Genomic DNA, 21,113 nt, shown 5'->3' on the forward strand with positions numbered 1-21,113 from the left:
CCACACTCGGCAGCACTGGAAATTATCAACACTATATATTTTGGCTGATCTGACAGGTGGGACATTTATGCTTTAACTTGAGAAACTTTATTAATGAGCTCAGATAGCTTTCCATACGCGTACTGGAAATTCGAGTGTTTTGAATTTTGTATTTGATTCTTTTGTACCTTCTCCTGCCTTGGTTGTGGGGACTTTTAAATTCCGTATTGATCTTTCATCCGTCATGCACACCGCCAATATTTTCTGGCAGTCGGGTATCTTCAGTTTGCATGCCGAGAAGATTCCCTTTGGGTTTTGGCGGAAATGACACCGGTGACGGCGGATCGGGGCCAAGTCCCTGCGTTTCCCACCCGCGACTCTCTCAGGTCCCCGGCGCATGTACATTGCCTGCGTTCTGTGGTCAAGTCTGACTCTCTCGTGCACGTCTTACCCTCTTTAACATTCCTTGTAGGCGCTTCACGGGTTGGCCCGCAAGGGCCCTGGGTGTCCGTCCCTCGGAGCGGCTGGCGGAGGGGACGTCGATCACACACTGAGCGGCGGCATGAGTGTGACGTTAGAAACTGTGACAGTCACCCAGCAAAACCTGCCTCGAATATTTCTGGAGCCAAACAAAGGACACAGAAAAACAGCGTCCTGCAACCGACTCACAAGACGACTGAGTAAAATCCAATCGTAGAAAATAAAGCAGCGCTAATGAGGGCTTACCCTGCAAGCAGCTCTCAGACCAACAAGGAAGGAGGCATGTGAGCCATCGGCTGGGACAATACACAGCCGGGAGGTATAAAAGCCGACAGACAGCTGGAGCTCCTCACACACACACACACACACACACACACACACACTCACACACACTCACACACACTCCCTCCTGCAGCCCCACCGCCCCCGCCATGGCCGCGTCCACCCTGTCCGTCTGCTCCAGCGACCTGAGCTATGGCAGCCGCGTCTGCCTGCCCGGATCCTCGGACTCCTGCCCCGACTCCTCCTGGCAGGTGGACGACTGCCCAGAGAGCTGCTGCGAGCCCCCGTGCTGCGCCCCGGCCCCCCGCCTGACCCTCCTGTGTGGCCCCTCCTCCCCCTGCCAGGGAGACTGCTGCACCCCTGTGTGCTGCAAGCCCGTGTGCTGCACCCCTGTCTGCTGCAAGCCCGTCTGCTGCACCCCTGTCTGCTGCAAGCCCGTCTGCTGCACCCCTGTCTGCTGTGAGGACTCCCCCTGCACAACCTCTTCATGCTGCCAGCCGTCCTGCTGCACCTCCTCCCCCTGCCAGGAAGACTGCTGCAAGCCCGTCTGCTGCACCCCTCTGTGCTGCAAGCCCGTCTGCTGCACCCCTGTGTGCTGCAAGCCCACCTGCTGCACCCCTGTCTGCTGCAAGCCCGTCTGCTGCACCCCTGTGTGCTGCAAGCCCGTGTGCTGCACCCCTGTGTGCTGCCAGGACTCCCCCTGCTCAGCCCCCTCCTGCTGCCAGCCCAGCCCCTGCTGCAGACCCTCCTCCTGCGTGTCCCTGATCTGCCGCCCTGTGTGCAGGCCCACCTGCTGCACCCCTGTCTGCTGCAAGCCCGTCTGCTGCACCCCTGTCTGCTGCAAGCCTGTCTGCTGCACCCCTGTGTGCTGTGAGGATTCCCCCTGCTCAGCCCCCTCCTGCTGCCAGCCCAGCCCCTGCTGCAGACCCTCCTCCAGTGTGTCCCTGCTCTGCCGCCCCGTGTGCCCCCGCCCCGCCTGCTGCACCCCTGTCTCCTCCTGCTGCCGCCCGGCCTCCTGCGTGTCCCTGCTCTGCCGTCCCGCGTGCCCCCGCCCTGCCTGCTGCTGACCGGCTCCAGCTTCTGCCTTTAGAAGACCTTCTGCCATCTTTGCTCCAGAGCGCAGACGTCCTCTCTCAGGAGCCCCGGAACCCCTCTGGGGGCGCCAGGACGCCCCCTGCCCCTCGGTGGATGCACAGCTGCTGCCTTCTGGGGATCCGGACATGCCCGGCTTCCCTTTCTGCAAAGACAGGTCCCTCAACGGGGGGTGGGGGGGCTGCTGCACCCTGGAGCCCTCCCCTGCAGGGCTGGTTGCTCGCATTCCGGGTGACAAAGGCCACTGCTATCATCAATAAAATGTCTGGATCATGAAACAGAGATGGCTGTGTTGTTCCCTCTCCTCTGAGCCCAGAGACCACGCCAAAGCGGGCAGCGTTTGCTCTGCCTGGTGGAAGCAAGCGACAAAGACGCAGCCTCCAAGTCCAAGTTCAAAGCCCCCGAAAGAGGAGATCTGCACGCGGACGCCGTCCGCATACTCCACTTCCCTTCCCACCCCGCGGCCCCACCCTCCTCCCGGGGAAGAGCCAGGCCTTCCCCGGGCCGGGCCCGGCACGTGAGTGTGGCTGCAGAAGCCTCGCACCCTGAGTGGGCCTTGGGCCCTGCCCACGCCTGGCCCCCTGCCCGTGCAGGTTAAAGGTGAGCTGGGGGCAGCACGACCCTACCTGGTGGGAACCCGAGGGCCCAGTAACACCGCACTGACGCCCTTGGAGAGAGGCGTCCACACACGGGAACGCCTGCGTGCTGGTCTGGGCACGAGGGCTGACGCTCTGAGCACCAGAAGATTCCCGCGGGCCCCAGGAGGGGTGCAGGGGTCGGTTCAGGCATCACGCATTCTGCTCGAGGTTTCAAGGACTGATTGAGGAGACAGGGAGCAAAACGCTGCCTTGTGAACAAATCCTCAGGACAGTGGAAGAGGACGAGCCTGCAGTCTCAGTGGACCACTAGCACTAGAGAGGGTCAGCGAGCACCGGCCAGACCCACCAGGTCAGCATCAGGCTCCCTATTTGTCCCTTGTGCCAGGGACAGATGGAAGAGGCCCTTCGGGAGCAGAACAGCAGAGGCCGGCAGCCGGGAGAGGGAAGTACCTCCTCGCAGAGGCTGGCTCTCCCCACCCCCCTCCCAGGGAAGCAGAGACAGAGCAAAATCCCCAGGGGCCTGTGAAGAGAAAGGGGCTGGATTGTTACCTGCCTTGACTCCTAAATCCCTCAGTTTCCCCACATTTATTCAAAACCTGTGCCCGTTCCTCGTCCATTTGAATTTTAAGAAAAATTCCACCGTCTGCACAGATAGACGGGCAGATTGGATTCCTCACAGCACAGAGTGAGAGACGTGAGGAAGTTCCGCCTCATCGGGAACCAAAAAGAGTGCAGCGCACGGATGTTGACTCACATGGAAACCAGCAACCCACAACGCACAACGGTGCCAGGATAGTGCATGGGAGGGAGGGGCAGGGCCCCTGCAGGACGTGCCCCCGCCCCCACCCCTGCCTCGTGGCACAAGAACATCCAGGACTTTCTGATGGCTCCCTGGGAAAGTCGGTCACAGCTGCAGAAGGCGGGGCCGGCCACCCTGAGGCTAAGCTGCTCCTGGCTGGGGCGTCTACATGGCCAGCTGGACTGCTCCCAGATGGGGCATCTACACGGTCAGCCAGACTGCTCACAGAGGGGCGTCTACACAGTCAGTAGGACTAGTCCCAGCTGGAACATCTACATGGTCAGTGGACTGCTCCCAGACAGGGCGTCTACACGGTCAGCCAGACTAGACTGCTCCCAGACGGGGCATCTACATAGCCAGACTGTTCCCAGATAGACATCTACATGGTCAATCAGACTGAACTGCTCACATTCGGGGTATCTACACGGTCAGCCGGACTAGACTGCTCCCAGGTGGGGCATTTATACGGTCAGCCAGACTGCTCCCAGATGGGGCGTCTCTACACCATCAGCCAGACTGCTCACAGATGGGGCATCTACACGGTCAGCCAGACAGCTCTCAGACAGAACGTCTACACCGTCAGCGGGACGACTCCCAGCTAGAGCGTCTACAGAGTCAGCGGGCGACCGCTGCCCAGGAGAGAACGAGTCGGAGGTGATGGCTGTCGTTACCGTTGGAAGCTTTTTGAACGCCGTTCACAGTGCAGCATGTTCTGGGACCCTCCAGGTCTCGGGGGAGCCCGTCTGTGGGCAACTCCCGACCCCAGACACCCCGTCACCCGTCAGGCCCGAGACCAGGACAGTCGCCCCCTCCGAGGCGTCACTGAGGAGACTGGGAGGGCCTCCCCGCTGCCTGGTGGGTGGGCCCGTGGCCCCGGGGTCCTGGAGGGAGGGTGTGTGCAAGATGAGGGCCTGACGCAACGACTGAACACCTGTGACGGTGAGACAGTGGCTGGCGGTGGGGTCCGAATGGGACCAAGGACGAGGAAGGGCTGCGAACGGCCGGTGCTCTGAGAGCCGCTCCTGAATTTCACATCCTCTATTATCCCGTGACCTCATGATAAGGGAAGTTTCCAGATATGTGTCCGTGGCAGGAAGGACCCCCCACTTGATGGTGTTCCTCTTACACTATTTCTCGGTTCCCAAACAGCTTCCCCCCGGCACCCCGCTGTGCCTCGGCTTCCTTGTGCCGACGACCACGCCCTCTCTGTGCGTCTCCCACCTGTCCCCGGCATGACACGGGCCCGCCCGGCTACTCCAGGGTGTCTCCCATTGTGAGACCCTCCGTGCACCCCGTCTGGGAAGCCGCCTCGCCTGTAGGGCTGCAGTCGCTGATTCCGTTCATGGGGACACGGACAACTCTGGGGCCCACGGAAGTTACCCACAAAGCCCTGTGCCCCCGGACGTTTGCAGGAGGAGCTGTACTCTGTATGGAGCGGACAGTTTTAATGGTTAGACCGGGGTGGGCTCGCATAGTAATTGCCGAGCGGGGACTTTTAACCTCACAAAGTCAGAGGGTCACCCTGGGTCCCGCCCAGAGCTGAGTGAAAACTGACCTCACGTTCAAGGGACACAGGAAGCCCTGGGGGCCCGTCGGGCTGAGCTAGGAGTGCCCACTCGCCCAAGGGGCCGCCTTTGAGTGGTCAGTCCCCCGGGCACAGCCATCTGGTCCCCTGTGGCTTCTCTGCAGAAGGAGCTTTCCAGAAGCCTGGGAGCGAGTTCTGGAGGAAGCAGTTTGAGGAAAGCACTAAGGAGAGACAGCACACGCTCGGGTGGGCTTCACATGCGCTCTGGGATTTATTAGAGCTCAGTGCTGGCGGCTGCAGAGCCTGGGCGCTTGCACCAGCCAGGGTGGGTGCCGTGTGGACGACCCGGGCTGGGGTCGGGGGACGCCGGGGGTGACTCTGTCCGCCTGGTTAGTGGGGATCAGGCGGCTTTGCTGTAAGATGGTCTAGTCAGGTCCAGAAGGTCTCAGGCGGACGAGGTCTGCCTGCCGGGAGTTCAGACAGCAGCTACTTCTGGCCCCACGGAGGAGGGGTCCTAGGAGGCCACGGGCTAGCCACAGTTAGGGGTGCCGCAAGGAACAGGCCTGAGGACCAGGGTGGGGCAGGAGGGCCGGCAGCACCCGGAGGACTGGCAGGAGGGGGTCACACACACAATGGGCTTGCAGCTCACAGGCAGGTACACAACAGGCTTGCAGCTCACGGGCACGCGGCAAGACGCCTGGCAGGAGCTGGGCACATAGCAGGACGCCTGGCAGGAGCTGGGCACGTAGCAGGACGCCTGGCAGGAGCTGGGCACGTAGCAGGACGCCTGGCAGGAGCTGGGCACACGGCAGGCCGGCTGGCAGCCAGTGGAGCCGCTGGTGTGGCACATGGCGATGTAGGGCTGGAGTGGAGTCAGGGTGGAAAACGGGGCCGGTCTGGAGCCTCCTTCCCCAGGCGGCTTTTATACCCAGGCTGTGGCGTCCTGGCAACAAGCCACACGGGTGCCCTCCTCCTGGTTGCCTGCTTGTTTTCTTCCTCTTCCTCCTGTGTGCGTCTCTTCCTGGAGGTTCTGCTGGAAGTGACTCAGTTCAGGAAGCTCTGTCTCAGCCCCCAGGCTCACTGTGACCCAGCGGCCCTGCGATTTCTGGATTCAGACCCCAGGTTGGATGGCCAAGGACCGTCAGCAGGGACAGGGGACTCCACATCAGGACGTTCAAGGTCCTCCCCAAGTTTATACACCCTGCCCTCCGTCCACACAAGTACCATCCAAGTCACCAGACCCGGGGCGGGGGGCGGGGGGAGGTCCCCCCGTTTTGATTTGGAAACTCAGTGACCTACAAGGCCTTCCCCCCCTGGCCAGGGCCAAGCGGCTGGGCTCCTCATCGGGGAGAGCTGTGGCCACGTTATCGCAAGAATAACAATGAGGGAGTCCCAGCTTTGTGCCGGGTGTTGTGCTAAGCATCTCACGTGGATCGTCTCATAACTGATTAGTTATCGGTCCCTGCCACCATTCGAGGGGCAGGTGTGCCCCACTTACACGGATGTGCAATCAGGTTCGGAAGGATTCCGTGCTGTGTGCGCGTTCTCACTGGGGCGGCCAAGCAGCAGGAATTGGAAGCTGCTGGGTTTCACTCTGGAGTCCGTGGTCCTCACCATCGGGCCAAATCATGCTGGGGCTTTGGGGGTTTTCTGAGTTTCTTGGAGCTGTTAGGTAGAATTTTTTTAATAGATCAAACTTGGGTATTTTGTCCATTATTCAAAACATTCTTGTGCTTCAGTATCATTCTCTTCTCCTTCTTGTGTTGAACTTGCTTGTTGTTCGACTTCCCGATATTGTCCCAGGGACCCTCTTCGTTTTTCATAATTCTGTTCTCTCTTCTTCGGATTGGATGATTCCTCCCCACGTGTCTTCAAGTTGACACTGTCCTTCTTCTTCTGTCGGCCCAGGACTGGGATGGCTGGACCCCCAGCTGCACGGTCTGAACCCGTCCGCCCGCACCTAAAGACGAGCGTCCACGCCGCGCTCGTCCACGCTTCCCGCTGCTCCTGGAGCGTGCCCATCCTGCAGCAGTGTCGTTAACACTCCCACGGCTGCCTCTGCTTGGAATACCACCTCCCGACCCCTCCGCATCTCCCAGGAGCCAGCTCAGCGTCGCCTCCACACAGAGGCCCCCAACCACCCACCAACACCCCATTACTCTCCACCTGCTGAGCCTGCTTTCCTTTCTGGGACTCGGCCCTCTCTGTAATTATTTCAGGCGTTGATTTGTACGCATTCATGTATCCATTGCCCCGGAAGGCCCATGAGGCTAGGACATCTCCATAGCCGGCACAAAGTATATGTCTGTTGCACGAACAAATCGATGATTACATAGATGGCTATAAGGCAGAAGTCGGTCACCTTTCTATAAATGGAAGACAGTAAATGTTTCAGCCTTGCAGTGACGTGGTCTGTCTCATAACCACTTCACATTACAGCGCAAGCCCTTGATGGCACGTAAGCAAACGAGCATGGCCGTTTCCAATAAAACTTTATTTGCCAAACAGGCGGCAGGCCGCCTTTGTCCCACAGACCTCTGCTCCCCAGTTTGCAGATCCCTACTTTAATGTTTTCTGGTGCAAAATAAAAGCTCAAAACACACTATTGCCCCAAAGCCTCCACTGACGGCAAAAAAGAATAAAGGCTACGGTGCTGAGTCAAACCGGTGGCGCTCCGGGCACAGTAGCAGCCTGGAGAAGTAACAAGGACCCCAAGTAAAGTCGAACCAGGATGTCCTGTTTACAGAAGAAGAAACTGGCCTCTAAGCTAAACTTAATTTACAGCGGAGCATCACACGGGGGAGGGCGTCTCAGGACAAGAGGGTGTTGGGGAAACGTGATGGAAAAAGCTATGAGGAAGTCCACAGCTGTGCCTCTGGGTGGCCAGGACGCCCACGGCCCGGTATAAAGGCGGCCCAGGCAAGGAGCCTCCAGACGTCCCCGCCCTCCTCCCTCCCGGACACCGGCCGAGCCCCACGCCAACATGTGCCACACCAGCTGCTCCGCGGGCTGCCAGGCTTCCTGCGGCTCCTCCGGCCCCTGCCAGGCGTCCTGCTGTGTGCCCGTGAGCTGCAAGCCCGTGTGCGTGCCCGTGAGCTGCAGACTCGCCGTGTGCGTGCCCGTGAGCTGCAGGCCCGCGTGTGTGCCCTCCTGCCAGTCCTCCGTGTGCGTGCCCGTGAGCTGCAAGCCCGAGTGTGTGCCTTCCTGCCAGTCCTCCACGTGCGTGCCCGTGAGCTGCACACCCACCGTGTGCGTGCCCGTGAGCTGCAAGCCTGAGCGTGTGCCCTCCTGCCAGTCCTCCGTGTGCGTGCCCGTGAGCTGCAAGCCCGAGTGTGTGCCCTCCTGCCGGCCCTCCTGCCCCACCCTGGTCTGCAGACCCGTGTGCTGTAGCTCCCCGTGCTGCTTCTGACCAGGGGTCTCCTAACACCTGCTCCGGGGGCAGAGGGGGCCCCGCCCGTGCCCCTCCGGTGAGGACCAAGTCTTCGCCGGGCCTCCAGTTCTGCGCGTGGCAGGTCAAACACTCCCGATGAATCGTCTGAACCCTGGGGCGAGGACGGAGCAGGACGAGCGGATCCCCCCGTGACCCTGCGTGTCTCCGCCGGGGTCCTTCTCTGTCTCCGGCAGGGAACCCAGCCCGTGTGAGCCCAATAAATCGTGCCTCCCTGAGGCAGCTTGCCCCTGTCTTATTTTCACAGACTCTGAAGTTCTTTCCTCGACGGCATATACAAACCATAAGCGCGGCCGCCCCTCCTCAAAGAGCCCCCTTTCCAACAGCTCAGCTGGAGGCGGGGGCTCCTCGGAGGCCTCAGGGGGGCTGTGCCATCCACACACCCACCACCGAGACCCACCCTGCAGAAGGGGAAGTGCAGGGGTAACCCGCCCCGCTGAACAGGGGCCGGGAATCGGGCCGGGCGCCCGGCCTGACGTGGTGCCTTCGAGGATCGCTACAACAGGGAGGGCGGGGAAGCTCGCACAAACCCACCCCCACTACAAAGGGGAGTCTGACCACCCCGGGGAGGAGCAGCCGGAAGTGAGGAAGCCTCGCCCTCCAAGACCCAGGCCCGCGGGCCTGCTCAGGACTGACCCGGGGCCAGGACAACAGAGCCCTCCTGCCCCCGACTCGGCCTGGCCTGCACGGCCGCGGGAGCAGCAGCGGTCACTGGGGGGAGGCAGGCACGTGGAGGGTTCCCTCCGTGGGCGGGGCACACAGGGGCTGCTGGAGACTTAGGGCGGAGCAAGAACCCTGCGCCTCCAGGCCTCGCCCCACGCACACGGCACTGGAAGCCCAGCACGAAGGAATCCGAAGCCTTAGTACCTTGAAGGTCATCGCAAGAACAGCGACGCCCAAGCCAAGGTCAACATCTGAGCAGGCTGATCGGAACTTACCCCCCACCACCCTGGTGACCCGACAGGAGAGACTCACCCGTTTCCAGGAAGAAACACTGGGTATGTCCCTTTCAATTAATACAGGATATCTGGTATTCAATCAAACATTTGAAGACATGGAAAAAAGTAAGCAAAAAAGATCAATCCATTGTCCAGAGACGAAGCAGTCAATAGAACTAGACTCAGGAGTTACTCAGATGTTAAAACCATCAGACAGGAACCTTAAAATAGCTACAATGAGCAAAGTAAGTCAAACAGAGAAAGGTAAATACAGCTGACCCTTGAACAATGTGGGGGTCTGGGGCACTGACCCCTCGCAAGTCAAAAATTCACATATAACTTTTGACGCCCTGAAAACTTAACTCCTAATAGCTTACTATTGACCAGAATCTTTACTGATAACATAGTCTATTAACATATATGTTTCATGTTAACATATTACATGCTATATATTCATAGGATAAAGTAAAATAGAGAAAAGGAAATGTTATTTAAAAATTATAAGGAAGAGAAAATACATTTACAGTATTGTACTGTATTTTTTTTAATCCATGCAGATCAAACCCATGTTCTTCGAGTCAACTGTACTATATGATCTCATGTATATGTGTGGGGGAGAAAAGGGATTCCAGAGGGAGGGGCGGGGGGCAGGTAAGTGAGTGAAGGGGGTCAAAAGTTACAAACTTCCATTTATAAGTTTTAGGGACTATAATGTACAGCATGGTAACTATAAAAGAAAAAACCCAAGTTGATATGTTTCAAGAAATAAAAGAACTATAAATATGAGGACAGAGTGAGAGTCTATTAAAATAGAAACAAACAGACTTGAGGGAAACAAAGAAAACTTCTCCAAATAAAAAATCAAGTCATGAAAATTAAAAATTTAGTGGAACGACTTAAACAGGATATCAGATACAGCTGAAGAGAGAATTAGAAAAATCAGAAGGCAGATCCAAGGAAAATATCCATAATGCGACAAAAAGAGTGGAAAAAGTAGCAAATATGTAAGAGAGGTTACACAATGTGGGAAATGATTAGGGAGGTGAACATGTGTGGTCAATTCATAAATAAAAGTATAAATGATAAATATTAAATCTAGAATAATTGCTACATTCGAGATGAACTAAAGCATTGAAGGGTGTGGGGCATATAAGGCTTCAAATAAACAAATAAGTAAGTAACTAAGATTAATATGTTAAATAATCAGGGGTAAAACACAGACCACATATATGACAAGATGGAGAATTTCATCAGAGAAATGGGCACCATACAAAAGAGTCAAACAGATAACGTAAAAATCAAAATATGGTTTCAAAGATGAATTCCTTCAATGGGCTTGTCAGTAGACTTGACACAGCCAAGTGTGGGATCATTAAATTTGAAGATAAGCCAATAGATATTGCCATGTTAAAACACAAAGAGAAAGAGAGTAAGGGAAAAACACAAAAACAAAGCATCAAAGAACGCTAGGACGGTATTAAATCATCACTAATGCAGGTAATTAATTTCCCAGAAAAACAGGAGAGAATAAGGCAGAAGAAATATGTAATTTCTTAATATTTATCATGAACGTTCTAAAAATGAAAGACATAAGATCATAGACCCAAAGGCTCAGAGCACTTCACGTAGGATAACTATAGCAGCCCCCAACTCCTGCAAAAGATAGTGACCCAGACTCATCATTAAAAGTGTGACTATAACACCAAAAGAGAAAAGAAAATCTTCAAGGCACCCACATGAAAAAGACATGCTACATACAGAACAAAGATAAGAATTTCTTCAGAGTCTAATGAAAAATTATACAATTTAGGGGCACCTAGGTGGCCCAGTTAAGCATCCACCTGTTGATTTCAGCTCAGGTCACGATCCCAGGGTCATACGATCGAGCCCCACATCAGGCTCTGCAGTGAGGGTCGAGCCTGCTTGAGATTCTCTCCTTCTCCCTCTGCCCCTCTCCCTGCCAGTGCTCTCTCTCTCTCTCCATAACAATTTAAAAGACAATGGAATGACATCTTTAAAACACTAAAAGAAAAATCTGTCAACTCTATGAAATTTTAAGAAAGCGTCTTTAAAAATTAAAGGGAAAGAAACATTATTTCAGATAAACAGAAACTGAGAGAGATTAACAGCAGACACACACTGCCAAGAATATTAAGAAAGTTTCTTCAAGCCAGTGATTCTGAGAACAGAGAGAAACCTGGACGTACACGAGGGAAGCAATGGGTCTAGAAACGATTCTAGAGAGAAGATAATTATAAAAAACTTTACAAATAATTGACTGTCCAGAGCAAACACTGTAGCAATGCACCTCAGGTTCTTCAGACGTGTAAAAGTAAACTAGACAACACTCACTCAGATGGTATGATGCGGAAAAACACTGCTAGTGTCCCCACACTACAGATGAACGTCATAATATCATTTGGAGGTAGACTGTGTTCTGTTAAAGGTATAAATTGTAAACTCTCGACCAATCCACTTCTAAAAGATGTGTGACTAATGAGGCCAAAAGTAGAGATGTAATGGGATAATCGAAATTACCAAACCTAAAAAGAAGAGAGAGAAAAGAACAGATGGCATAATACAACACAACTAACAAGATGGCATTTTACATTTAACTATGGCGACAATTTCCACGGAATGCAAGACGTCCACACATCAAAATCAAGACAGAGGTCTTCAAATGGGATAAAAAAAGCAAGACCCAACTGCTTGAAATCCATCAGAAACCCAGTTTCAATACAAAACCATAATCAATCATTTCGTATATATATGTTTATGTATTGCATATGTATATAAGCACGTATGCTTCCGTATATATATGTAATATATGCATAAGCATACATGATCAAATATATTGTTGGTTTATTATTGTGAACAAACCGTATGCCAAATCAATTAAAATAAGAAAATTAAGGGTGCCTGGGTGGCTCAGTCAGTTAAGTGTGCAGCTTCAGCTCGGGTCATGATCTCACGGTCGGTGGGTTGGAGTCCCGCGTTGGGCTCTGTACTGACAGCTCGGAGCCTGGATCCTGCTTCGGATTCTGTGTCTCCCTCTGTCTGCCCCTCCCCTGCTTGACCTCTCTCTCTCTCTCTCTCTCTCAAAAATAAACAAACATTAGAAAAAAAGAAGAAATTAAAAAAAAAAAAAAAGACTGTCTTGCAAAGCTGGTCTACTGGCAAAAAATTCCCTCAATATTTGTTTGTCTTACGTGAGACAGGATGGCTGGGGGGGCTGAGTTGGGTATTTTCTTTCTCTAGTGGGTTAAACTCCTGACGGAGCCTCGTTGGCAGGCCGGAAACTTCTTCCTCCAACAAGAGTTCTCGGCGGCAAAACTCACATAAGTGTGGGAACCCCCATGACCAGGTCCCCTGAAGTTTTTAATCTCACAAACTGGTCTACACGGAACCTCCCGCGAGCTGTGAATTACTGTCTGGCCTTCCCTGCCCTGGCCCCTGGCAGTTGGAGCCCCAGCAAGCTGTGATTGTCTGCATTTGCCCTTGGCGTCTGCACTTTGGGGGCAGCGGTCTGCCCTGTGACCTCACCTCTCTTCCAGGTCTAGGAAGGGCCTTCGAGGCGACGCATGGGTCCGACAGCGTGAGCTTCCTCTTCCGGAGACTGACCCGGCCCTGAACCAGGGCTCAGCCTTCCCGCCACAGAAACCAGCACTGAGTCCTTGAGAGGGCACAGTTCCTCAAGGGGACCAGCCAGCCACAGGGGCCAAGCTGACTACACTAGACACGGGGAGGGGCAATCTCCATTTAGCAAAACTGGACACATATTCCGGGCCTGGGCTTGGGATCCCTGCCTGCGGGCCCTTGGCCGGAACCGCGGTCGCCGAGCTCACAGACTGATCCACCAGCATTACCTGCAGTGTGTTGGAGCAGGGGGCTCGGTGCGGGGCAAACGAGGTGGATGAGCGGGGACACGGCCACGGGATCCATCGGTCACATCACATCCCGATGCTCAATACAGCCCAATATAGCTTGAAATGGCCTTTTGGCCAGCTTGGTGGTGACCTCTCACGAGGAGGGCGTACCGCCATCTAGAACATCATCAGACACTCCACATCAGTGGGGTTCGAAGCGGCTTTGGAGTGGTGCTGAGGGTCTGGACCAAGAAAGAATTCCTAAACCGTCTCTGGTGCAAAAAGGTGGTTTTGTTAAAGCACGGGGACAGGACCCGAGGGCAGGAAAAGCTGGCCCGGGATTGTAAGGAGAAACTGATTACATATCCGTGTGCTGGGGCAGGAAAAGGCCAGGGGAAGTTCCCAGAAGGATTTTCTCATGCTAAAGAAGACTCACAGGGTCCCCAGGCCTACCTATTGTCAAGCTCAGTTTGCTTTTTCCCTGGAGAAAAGCATCAGCATTAAAACAGTAGGGAGTTGGGGCGCCTGGGTGGCTCAGTCGGTTAAGCGTCTGACTTCGGCTCAGGTCATGATCTCACGGTCCATGAGTTCGAGCCCCGCGTCGGGCTCTGTGCTGACGGCTCAGAGCCTGGAGCCTGTTTCAGATTCTGTGTCTCCCTCTCTCTGACCCTCCCCCATTCATGCTCTGTCTCTCTCTGTCTCAAAAATAAATAAACGTTAAAAAAAATTAAAAAAAAAAAAACAGTAGGGAGTTTTACTCTGGGGCACCTGCGTGGCTCAGTCAGGGAGACATCCAACTCTTGGCCTCCTGAACTCATGCTTTGTGGGATTGAAGGCTGAGGGGGACTCTGGGCTGCCAGCTGACAGCGAGAAGCCTGCTTGGGATTCTCTCTCTCCCTGTCTGTCGGGCCCTCCCCTGCTTGCGCTGTCTCTCTCCAAAAATAAACTTAAAAAAATAATAATAGTAAAAGACAGCAGGGAATCCCCGGACAAATGTTATATACTCTGACTCCTTCAAGTCTTTGTCGATGGGCTACAGGTTATAAGGACATTTCATTCTATGTGTGTTTCCTTCTGCCTTTGTTTCCCGCATCAGCCTTTTTACGGCACCGAGTCCAGAATGGGTAGAAAACATGAGTCTGAAACCAAGGAATCGAAAACAGGAGGGTCCCCACTCACCATGTCGCCCAGTGACCCACGTGGGGAATGTGTGTATGCGGACCCCGCAACGGTGAGCTCTACAGGTTTGGGGGTCCCGGTTCCCGAAGGACAACTCTTTTCCACCAACAGGACACAACAGGAATCGCCCCGAACGAGACAGTAGTTTTCCACTGTTTATAGTCGGGTGTTTCAAACTCGTACAAATGCTCACGGTATATACATCACGTAAGTATCAGAGGTATGTGTCCCTCCACACACAGAGTTTTGTAATGTGCTTATACGTAATCAGTTGGCTTCTCCAGGTAAAATATCAAAGGCTTCTTCCTCGCCCACACAAGGCATAGATCGACCTTGTTCTCTTTAGTGCCCACGTAGTAAGTATTTCATTACACAGATACGTTAAAATAACATTATTGGTCTATTAACGGTTTTCTTCTTGTCTCTTTTGTTGTTGTCGTTGTTGCTATCACAACTGATGTCATCGTAAACACCTTTTATGTGTATCTCTGTGCAAGCATTTCTGTTGGGACTGAATCCTGCCAGAAATATCCACTTTTTAAAAAAAAAAAGCTTTTTTAACGTTTATTTTATTTTTGAGACAGAGAGAGAGAGCATGAGCAGAAAGAGAGGGGAGACACAGACTCCGAAGCCAGCTCCAGGCCCCGAGCTGTCAGCACAGAGCCCGACGCGGGGCTCGAACTCACGAACCGCGAGATCACGACCTGAGCCGAAGCCAGGCGACGCTTAACCGACTGAGCCACCCCAGAGCCCCAGAAATACCCACTTTATAAAAGAAGGGTCGGTGGGCCCTGAAAGGCTGGCTGCCCAAGGCTGCAATCAGCTCACGACAGTGGCCACAACCAGCCGCGTGATCTCCAAAGCTGGTCCCCCCCGCCATCGGTGGGCCCCTGCTCAGGAGGCTCTTGGGGACCGCGAATGCATCGACCGTAGGAGCCTCTGGAGGGGCTGGCGAAGCATCCACCAGCTGACAGCTGCTGCAAACATTTGACCATTCGAAACCTGCAGTCACTGAACGTGGGGACCAGGAGGCCCCCCACGGTGGAGCAGCATTTCTCCCATCGGTATCCAGTAAACAGACGGAGCCCATGAGCCCCCCGCTCAGCGCTTGGACAGCCCTGCGGTAACAAGGTGAGGTGGCCGATGAGACAGCGGCAGGCAGAGGACCCCCCCCCCCCCCCCCCGCACCTCCACCGGGGATCACACTTGGTAACACACACCAGCCACACCCAGGGGCTTCGAGAGCCATTCCATTGAATGCAGGGCTCTGGAGCAGAGAAGACAACACCGCCTCTTGAGTGGGTGGCCTCCAGAGAGGCTCCTCTCTCTTGTCCCTTTCCAGGGGGCAGTGGGGCCGACCTGGAATCAGCCTTCTTTTCTGGTATCTCCCCCAACCTGTTCTGTCCATCTCTGGAGAAGGAGGGGTTGCCTAGCAACTGGAGAAGGGCAATGACGTCCTTGGACTATTCTGTTCCACTCCTGTGACACTTAACCCTGGTTGATTATTAGCGCACAGACCGGGGAGGTGACAGCCGTCCTTAAAGAAAAATGAGTTCTATAAAGTCACCGAGGGGCAGAAAGGGGGTTTCTAGCATGGCTTTGGGAAGGGGTCTGGCAGGTGCCAGACTTTTCGGTTCTCAGAAAGAATCTTTCTTCCTTAACCTGCAAGACTCCTTGGGCAAGCCCACAATAGGTGTTAAGAAAACCCTTTGAAATATGATCCATCCCATTTACTTTCTAATCTGTAAAGCTGCAATGCAAACGAGGTATTTTCTGGCCTGCCTCCCCTGACATTTGTAGCCTCTGTGCTTTGTAAGTGTGTGAAGCAGTTGCAAAACAGCAGTGGTGCAGGCAAAGGGGCTACAGCACTAACGGGCATTTCTGAGTCTTTTTCTGTAAGAATGTGTTAATAATTTACACTTTAACAAAGAGTTACTGTTGAGACAGCGGTGGAAAGACTTCTCGAAGGGCCACTTGGATCACCAGGCAAACAGTCCTAGATAAGCATTTGCTTACCCCGAGACTCAAGTATCTTGGAAACTTCAAGGTATGCCCTCGGGAAAGTTAATCTGGCTCTTCTCCTGGTGCTCAGTAAACTGGCACAAAAAAAACAAAAAACAAAAACCAAAAAACAAAAAATAAACAAACAAACAAAAAACCCCCGCTTGTTCACACAAAGGAGACAGGGTGCTTTCCCAGAGCTCAGGGTCCCAGACTCCAGAGAGGGCAAGCATGATCTTTGCTCAGTGTTACAGGCCGTGCTGCTGGGGTTCCTTCCACCCCACAGGTCAAAAGCCCCATAAAAAGGGAAGGGAAAGAAGTCACCCCACATGCCCGCTCCCTAGAGAGCCACTGTTCAGACTTTGGTGCATTAAAAAAAAAAAATCCTGTCTCCATATTCTGCGTGTTGCATCGGAAGGGAGTCTGTGTTTCTTACAAAGTCATGGTCATGTTGTTGGTCTAAATTGGTTTCCTGCTGGGGAGTCTCAGGGGCTCATCAGTTGAACTGCTCAGGTCAATGACCTCACGGTTCGTGGGTTCGAGCCCCGCATCGGGCTCTGTGCTGCCAGTGCACCTCTCTCTCTCTCAAAATAAATAAATAAACTTTAAAAATAAGCTGGGTTTCTGCTTTGTTTTCAGAAGACTTGTTTGTGATACAGACCTACTAACCTTTTCAATCAAGTGGCTGACACCCCAAGAACAGACTGGGCTCCCCGAAGCGGCTCGGGTGGCCTCCTTGCTTTCTCCGCGGAGACCTTACATCCCCTCCGGGTGAAATCCTGGCATTTCCATCCTCCGTTTCCTCGGAGCTGCCAGCAAGGAGCTCCTGACTGACCGCTGTGGCCACAACAATCAGCCTGTGTCCCCGACGGACAGAGTGAACTGTCAGCTCCCTTACGACGTGCTGTGGGCCTGCTGCGCCGTTGGGGCTCTGTCTCAGGGTTCACCCAGGGGTGTTGTTGTTCCAAGTCTGTCCTTGTATCCCTCCCACCAAGAAGATACACACGCTGAGGTCTGGGCTCCTGGTGCCTGTGAATGTGACCTCATTTGGAAACAGGGTCTTTGCAGATGAGGTCACACTGGGTGGGGATGGGCGTGTAAGACGCGCCCTTATAGAAAGAGAGCAGTTTGGATAGAGACGCAGAGAGAAGCCATGTGAAGAGGGGGGCAGAGACGGCAGTGACGTAGCTACAAGCCAGGGGTCGCTAAGGACCACTGGCCGCCACCAGAAGCCAGAAGGACACGAATAGGTTCTCCCCTACAGGTTTCTGAGGGAGCACGGTCCTGCCTCCGCCTTGATCCGGGGCTTCTGGCCTCCAAGCTGTGAGACAATAAATGTCTGTTGTTGCAAGCCCCCTGACTTGTGCTGTTTTGTCACAGTAGCCCCAGGGTGGTGACATACAGGGTAAGGAAGGGAATTTGGGGGGGGGCAGTATCTGTGATGGAGACAGCCCCTAACTAGGTCATGGGAACACAGACCCCTGTCTTCTGGGCAGGCCCGTGTCTCCAGGAGCTCCACTGGGGGTGGGGGGGGAGGGGTGGGCAGCTGCTTTAAGGCAAGGGGAGCTGGGCGGGGGGGGGGGGGGGCAGCTGCTCTTAAGCACAGCAAACCACAGCATGGGGGTCCCTGAGCCTCACATGCCCCTCCCATCAGCAGCAACGAGCTGTGTCAGCACCCCGTGACCTATCTGCCTTGGCTGTCCTGTCCCTAGTCTCCAGGGTGGGCTATAGAGCAAGCCGCGTCCAGGGAGCTGGATCTCGGGGCCCCCGGGAGAGTCCCCTGGGGTCGACAGGGGCAGAACAATCCTCAGACGGGGGCAGCTTTGCTGAAGGAACAAGCAGTGGCCTGGGAGGGGGTGGCCTGTGCGAGGGCAGGGGGGCGGCCTGACGGGCACCGTGAGCCTGACAGAGCAGACCTCTCGTGCCCCCCCCCACCCGCTCGGGCCCTGGCTGGCGCGCATCCGTGGGCCACTGTAGGAGCCACAGCCCTGGAGAGCAGGATCCAGGCTCGTGACACGAAGGCCCCGAAAATCACACCGCTGATAGGATTCAAGCCCGAACGCCGGGCATACCACTGTCTCTCTCCCCGAGAGGGCTCACTCCGGGTGGGGGGGGGCGTGGGGGATGCTTGGATGCCCCACGGAGTATGACAGCAGGAGGGGTGCAGACGGTGCCCTCTGGGGTCCCAAGGCCATCTGTGGATCCCCGGCACGAGTCCTCACCTCGGCCAGTCTACACCTGCTCCCCTGTGGGTGTGGATGGGCCCGAGGTGCCCCTGGAGCGGGGAGGCAGAGGTGCCCCGAGCCCGGCAGCACAACCGAGGGCACCCCACCAGCCTGCAGTCACCATCTGTGGAAGGCCGAACGGTGCCCCAACAACCTACCTATGTTCTAGGCTCTAGAAACAGTGAGTGTGGCCTGGTAAGGTGAAAAGGACTCTGTCGGTGCGATTAAGTCAAAGACCTTGAGGTGGGGAGATTGCCCTACACTATCCAGACGGGCCCTAAATGCCACCGCAGTGGCCTTCTGAAAGAAAGGCAGAGGGAGGCTTCACATACAGACAAGACAGCAGGAGGCCATGCGACCACAGGGACCGAGATCGGAGGGAAGCGGCCACCAGCCGAGGGTTTCTGGCGGCCACCCAGCTGCAAGAGGCAGGGAACAGACTGTCCCTTTGGCAGCCTGGTGACACCGATCTTGGACTTGCGGTCTGCAGAGTGGTGAGAGAGTAAATTTCTGTGGTTTCCAGCCACCCGTCTGTAGCGCTTTCCTCCGGCCACCATGGAAGCTCTCCCGCCCTCGCACCCCACAGGGTCCCCGCCAGGCCATCCCAGCTCCACACTCGGGGTCCCACAAGACACAGAGTTCAGGAGCAATTATGTGCGGCGATCCACGTGACCGTTGCCAATGTGGACCTCGTGCGTTCTGACCCCAAACACTTCCTCTTTACTCCTGCTTGTTGATCCAGAGCAAGAGACACACAGAGGAGACAGACTTTAAGGGGATCTTCGTTCATCCGCAGTGTGCGGACCCTTCACCTCCTAGCAGTGGGGAAAAGGACTCATTGATTCGGGGCCCGTGAGCGGGTCCGCCGTCCGTTCCTGGAAGTGACAATCCAAGGGCTAGGGGACAGGCGGCTCCGGCCGAGGGGAGGGCCATACCTCCTGCGGGATGGGCCTGTGTACCCCCCACCCCCCACCCCCCTCGTGAATTGTTTGTCTTGCCTCTGTGGCTCGTCATGCCTGTGTGCAGAGGAGGCCGGCCAGCCGCGGCCCTCACAGCGTTAGCTCTGGGAGGCCCCACGGTGAGAGGATCGCTGGAGCGTTGTCGCAGCAGCTTGGTCACCGTCTGCTGTCCTGTCACCTGTAAACCCAGGCTGCGGGCCATTTTGCCAAGAGTACACCTTGGCTGGTGGCAACGGGTGTTGTTAGGAATGTCAGGGCAGAAGCACACATCCGACGGTAGCAGGTTCCAGAATGTGCCGTAGCCCGAGGACAAGCTTTTACCCCCTCCCAGCGCCAAAATCCTGCCCCCGGGATCAGGGGAGCCTAACCCTGGCGCCTGGTATCTCCCCCGTGACAAGGTCCTTCATCCAAGTCATTAAGCTACAGTCCTTTCATCCTCCACAATCGGGCCCCGTGCCGCCGCCTCCAGGAAGCCTGCTCACACTGAATCCTTCAACTCTGAGAACGGCTGAGATGGTGATGCAGGAAAATTGAACCCCTGCAGCCAAGACGATCCAGGTCAGCCGGAGGCTCGTCATTAATCATCACGGGAAAGCCACTCACTGTCTCTGAGTCTGTGCGTTATCAGATGTTACTTGAGGATGCAGACGGGATGGGTTTCTGACGTCAGAGGCATTTCACGGGAAGCTCTGGGCGGGGGGCTGGCGTGTAATGAGCACATGGTGAGTGTCCCTTATTGCTGCTGGCACTCAGCTCCACCCCAACGCCCGGTGCCGGGCGGACAGGATCCCCATGGCCCTCGGTGACGCCGCTCTCCGGTGCCCACATCCTGCACTGTCCCTTTCCCTCCGGTGGGGGCGGGTCCTAGTGACGTGCTTCTGATGAACAGAATCCAAGAGTGAGGGGGTGTCACTTCCGTGAGTAAGTTCCAGGACTGAGTTGCAGCCGGTGGGACTCTTTCCCAACCCCCTGCTCTGTCTGCACGCTCCAATGAACCGTGGAGCCGTTGCAGAGGCCTGAGGCCACAGGCAGGATCTGAGCGCAGCCTCTGACCGTGGCCAGCGAGGAGCCGAGGCCCTCCAGCCAACAGCCCGGCTTCAAGGAGCCAGATCCTGCCCATACCTGCCGAGTGAGCAAACAGCAAGGCAGACACGCCCGGCTGGACCTCGGGATGACCGTGGCCCCAGCCGACCTCGCTGAAACCTTGGGAGGGGCTCTGGAGAAGAAGATTCAGCCAAGCTATTCCCGGACTCCTGGCCGGCGGAAACTGCGAGATAATAAATGTTCTGAGCCTTCTGGGTTAATTTGTTACTCGGCGATAGCTAGCCTAGCGACAGGGAGCCACACCCTCTTTGCACCTGCAGAAACACATTTCTTGAGCTCATTCCACGCGGATTAACCCTGGTCATGGACAAGACACATGTGAGGATCCACAGATAAAAACGAACGCCTGTCCTTCTCTTTGGAAACGATAAGCCCCCACGGTGTCCGCAGAAGGGGTGACGGGAACCACAAAGAACCACAAGGCACAGCGTCTGCCCTGGACCCCCTCACAGACAGAGCCGAGGGTCGAGAGGTTGCTCAGCAGGACACATCCGCAGGGCTGCGTCTCTTGTCCCTGAAGCCCTGCAGGACTGGTCCTTAAATAGCTGCTTCCCCAAGAAACCCCGAGTGCTCCCTGTGGGGACCTCCCTAAAGAGGTCAGCCCCGGCTCGTGGGGTCCCTAGGGCCCTGCTCCTGC

The 21,113-nt window shown here is 55.4% G+C and overlaps 3 protein-coding genes across 3 annotated transcripts; 2 read left to right on the forward strand and 1 right to left on the reverse strand.

The window, feature by feature from the left end:
• The first annotated feature begins 797 nt into the window (after nt 1-797).
• Nucleotides 798-1,812, forward strand: LOC131512876 (keratin-associated protein 10-4-like). The gene has a single exon (XM_058732070.1). It carries the CDS (start codon nt 891-893, stop codon nt 1,806-1,808), a length of 918 nt encoding a protein of 305 aa, XP_058588053.1. The 5' UTR covers nt 798-890; the 3' UTR covers nt 1,809-1,812.
• Nucleotides 1,813-5,003: 3,191 nt separating this feature from the next.
• On the reverse strand, nt 5,004-5,664 carry LOC131512878 (keratin-associated protein 12-1-like). Its single transcript, XM_058732072.1, has one exon. It carries the CDS (start codon nt 5,604-5,606, stop codon nt 5,286-5,288), a length of 321 nt encoding a protein of 106 aa, XP_058588055.1. The 5' UTR covers nt 5,607-5,664; the 3' UTR covers nt 5,004-5,285.
• A 2,012-nt stretch (nt 5,665-7,676) lies between these two features.
• LOC131512877 (keratin-associated protein 12-1-like) lies at nt 7,677-8,422 on the forward strand. Its single transcript, XM_058732071.1, has one exon. It carries the CDS (start codon nt 7,740-7,742, stop codon nt 8,163-8,165), a length of 426 nt encoding a protein of 141 aa, XP_058588054.1. The 5' UTR covers nt 7,677-7,739; the 3' UTR covers nt 8,166-8,422.
• The last annotated feature ends 12,691 nt before the right edge of the window (nt 8,423-21,113 follow it).

Source organism: Neofelis nebulosa, chromosome 5 (genome assembly GCF_028018385.1).
Source record: "Neofelis nebulosa isolate mNeoNeb1 chromosome 5, mNeoNeb1.pri, whole genome shotgun sequence".
Taxonomy (NCBI): Eukaryota; Metazoa; Chordata; class Mammalia; order Carnivora; family Felidae; genus Neofelis; species Neofelis nebulosa.

Bases quoted from the DNA above. Each gene is read 5' to 3' on its own strand.
- LOC131512876 (XM_058732070.1), top strand. From the start codon at position 891: ATGGCCGCGTCCACCCTGTCCGTCTGCTCCAGCGACCTGAGCTATGGC.
- LOC131512878 (XM_058732072.1), bottom strand. From the start codon at position 5,606: ATGTGCCACACCAGCGGCTCCACTGGCTGCCAGCCGGCCTGCCGTGTG.
- LOC131512877 (XM_058732071.1), top strand. From the start codon at position 7,740: ATGTGCCACACCAGCTGCTCCGCGGGCTGCCAGGCTTCCTGCGGCTCC.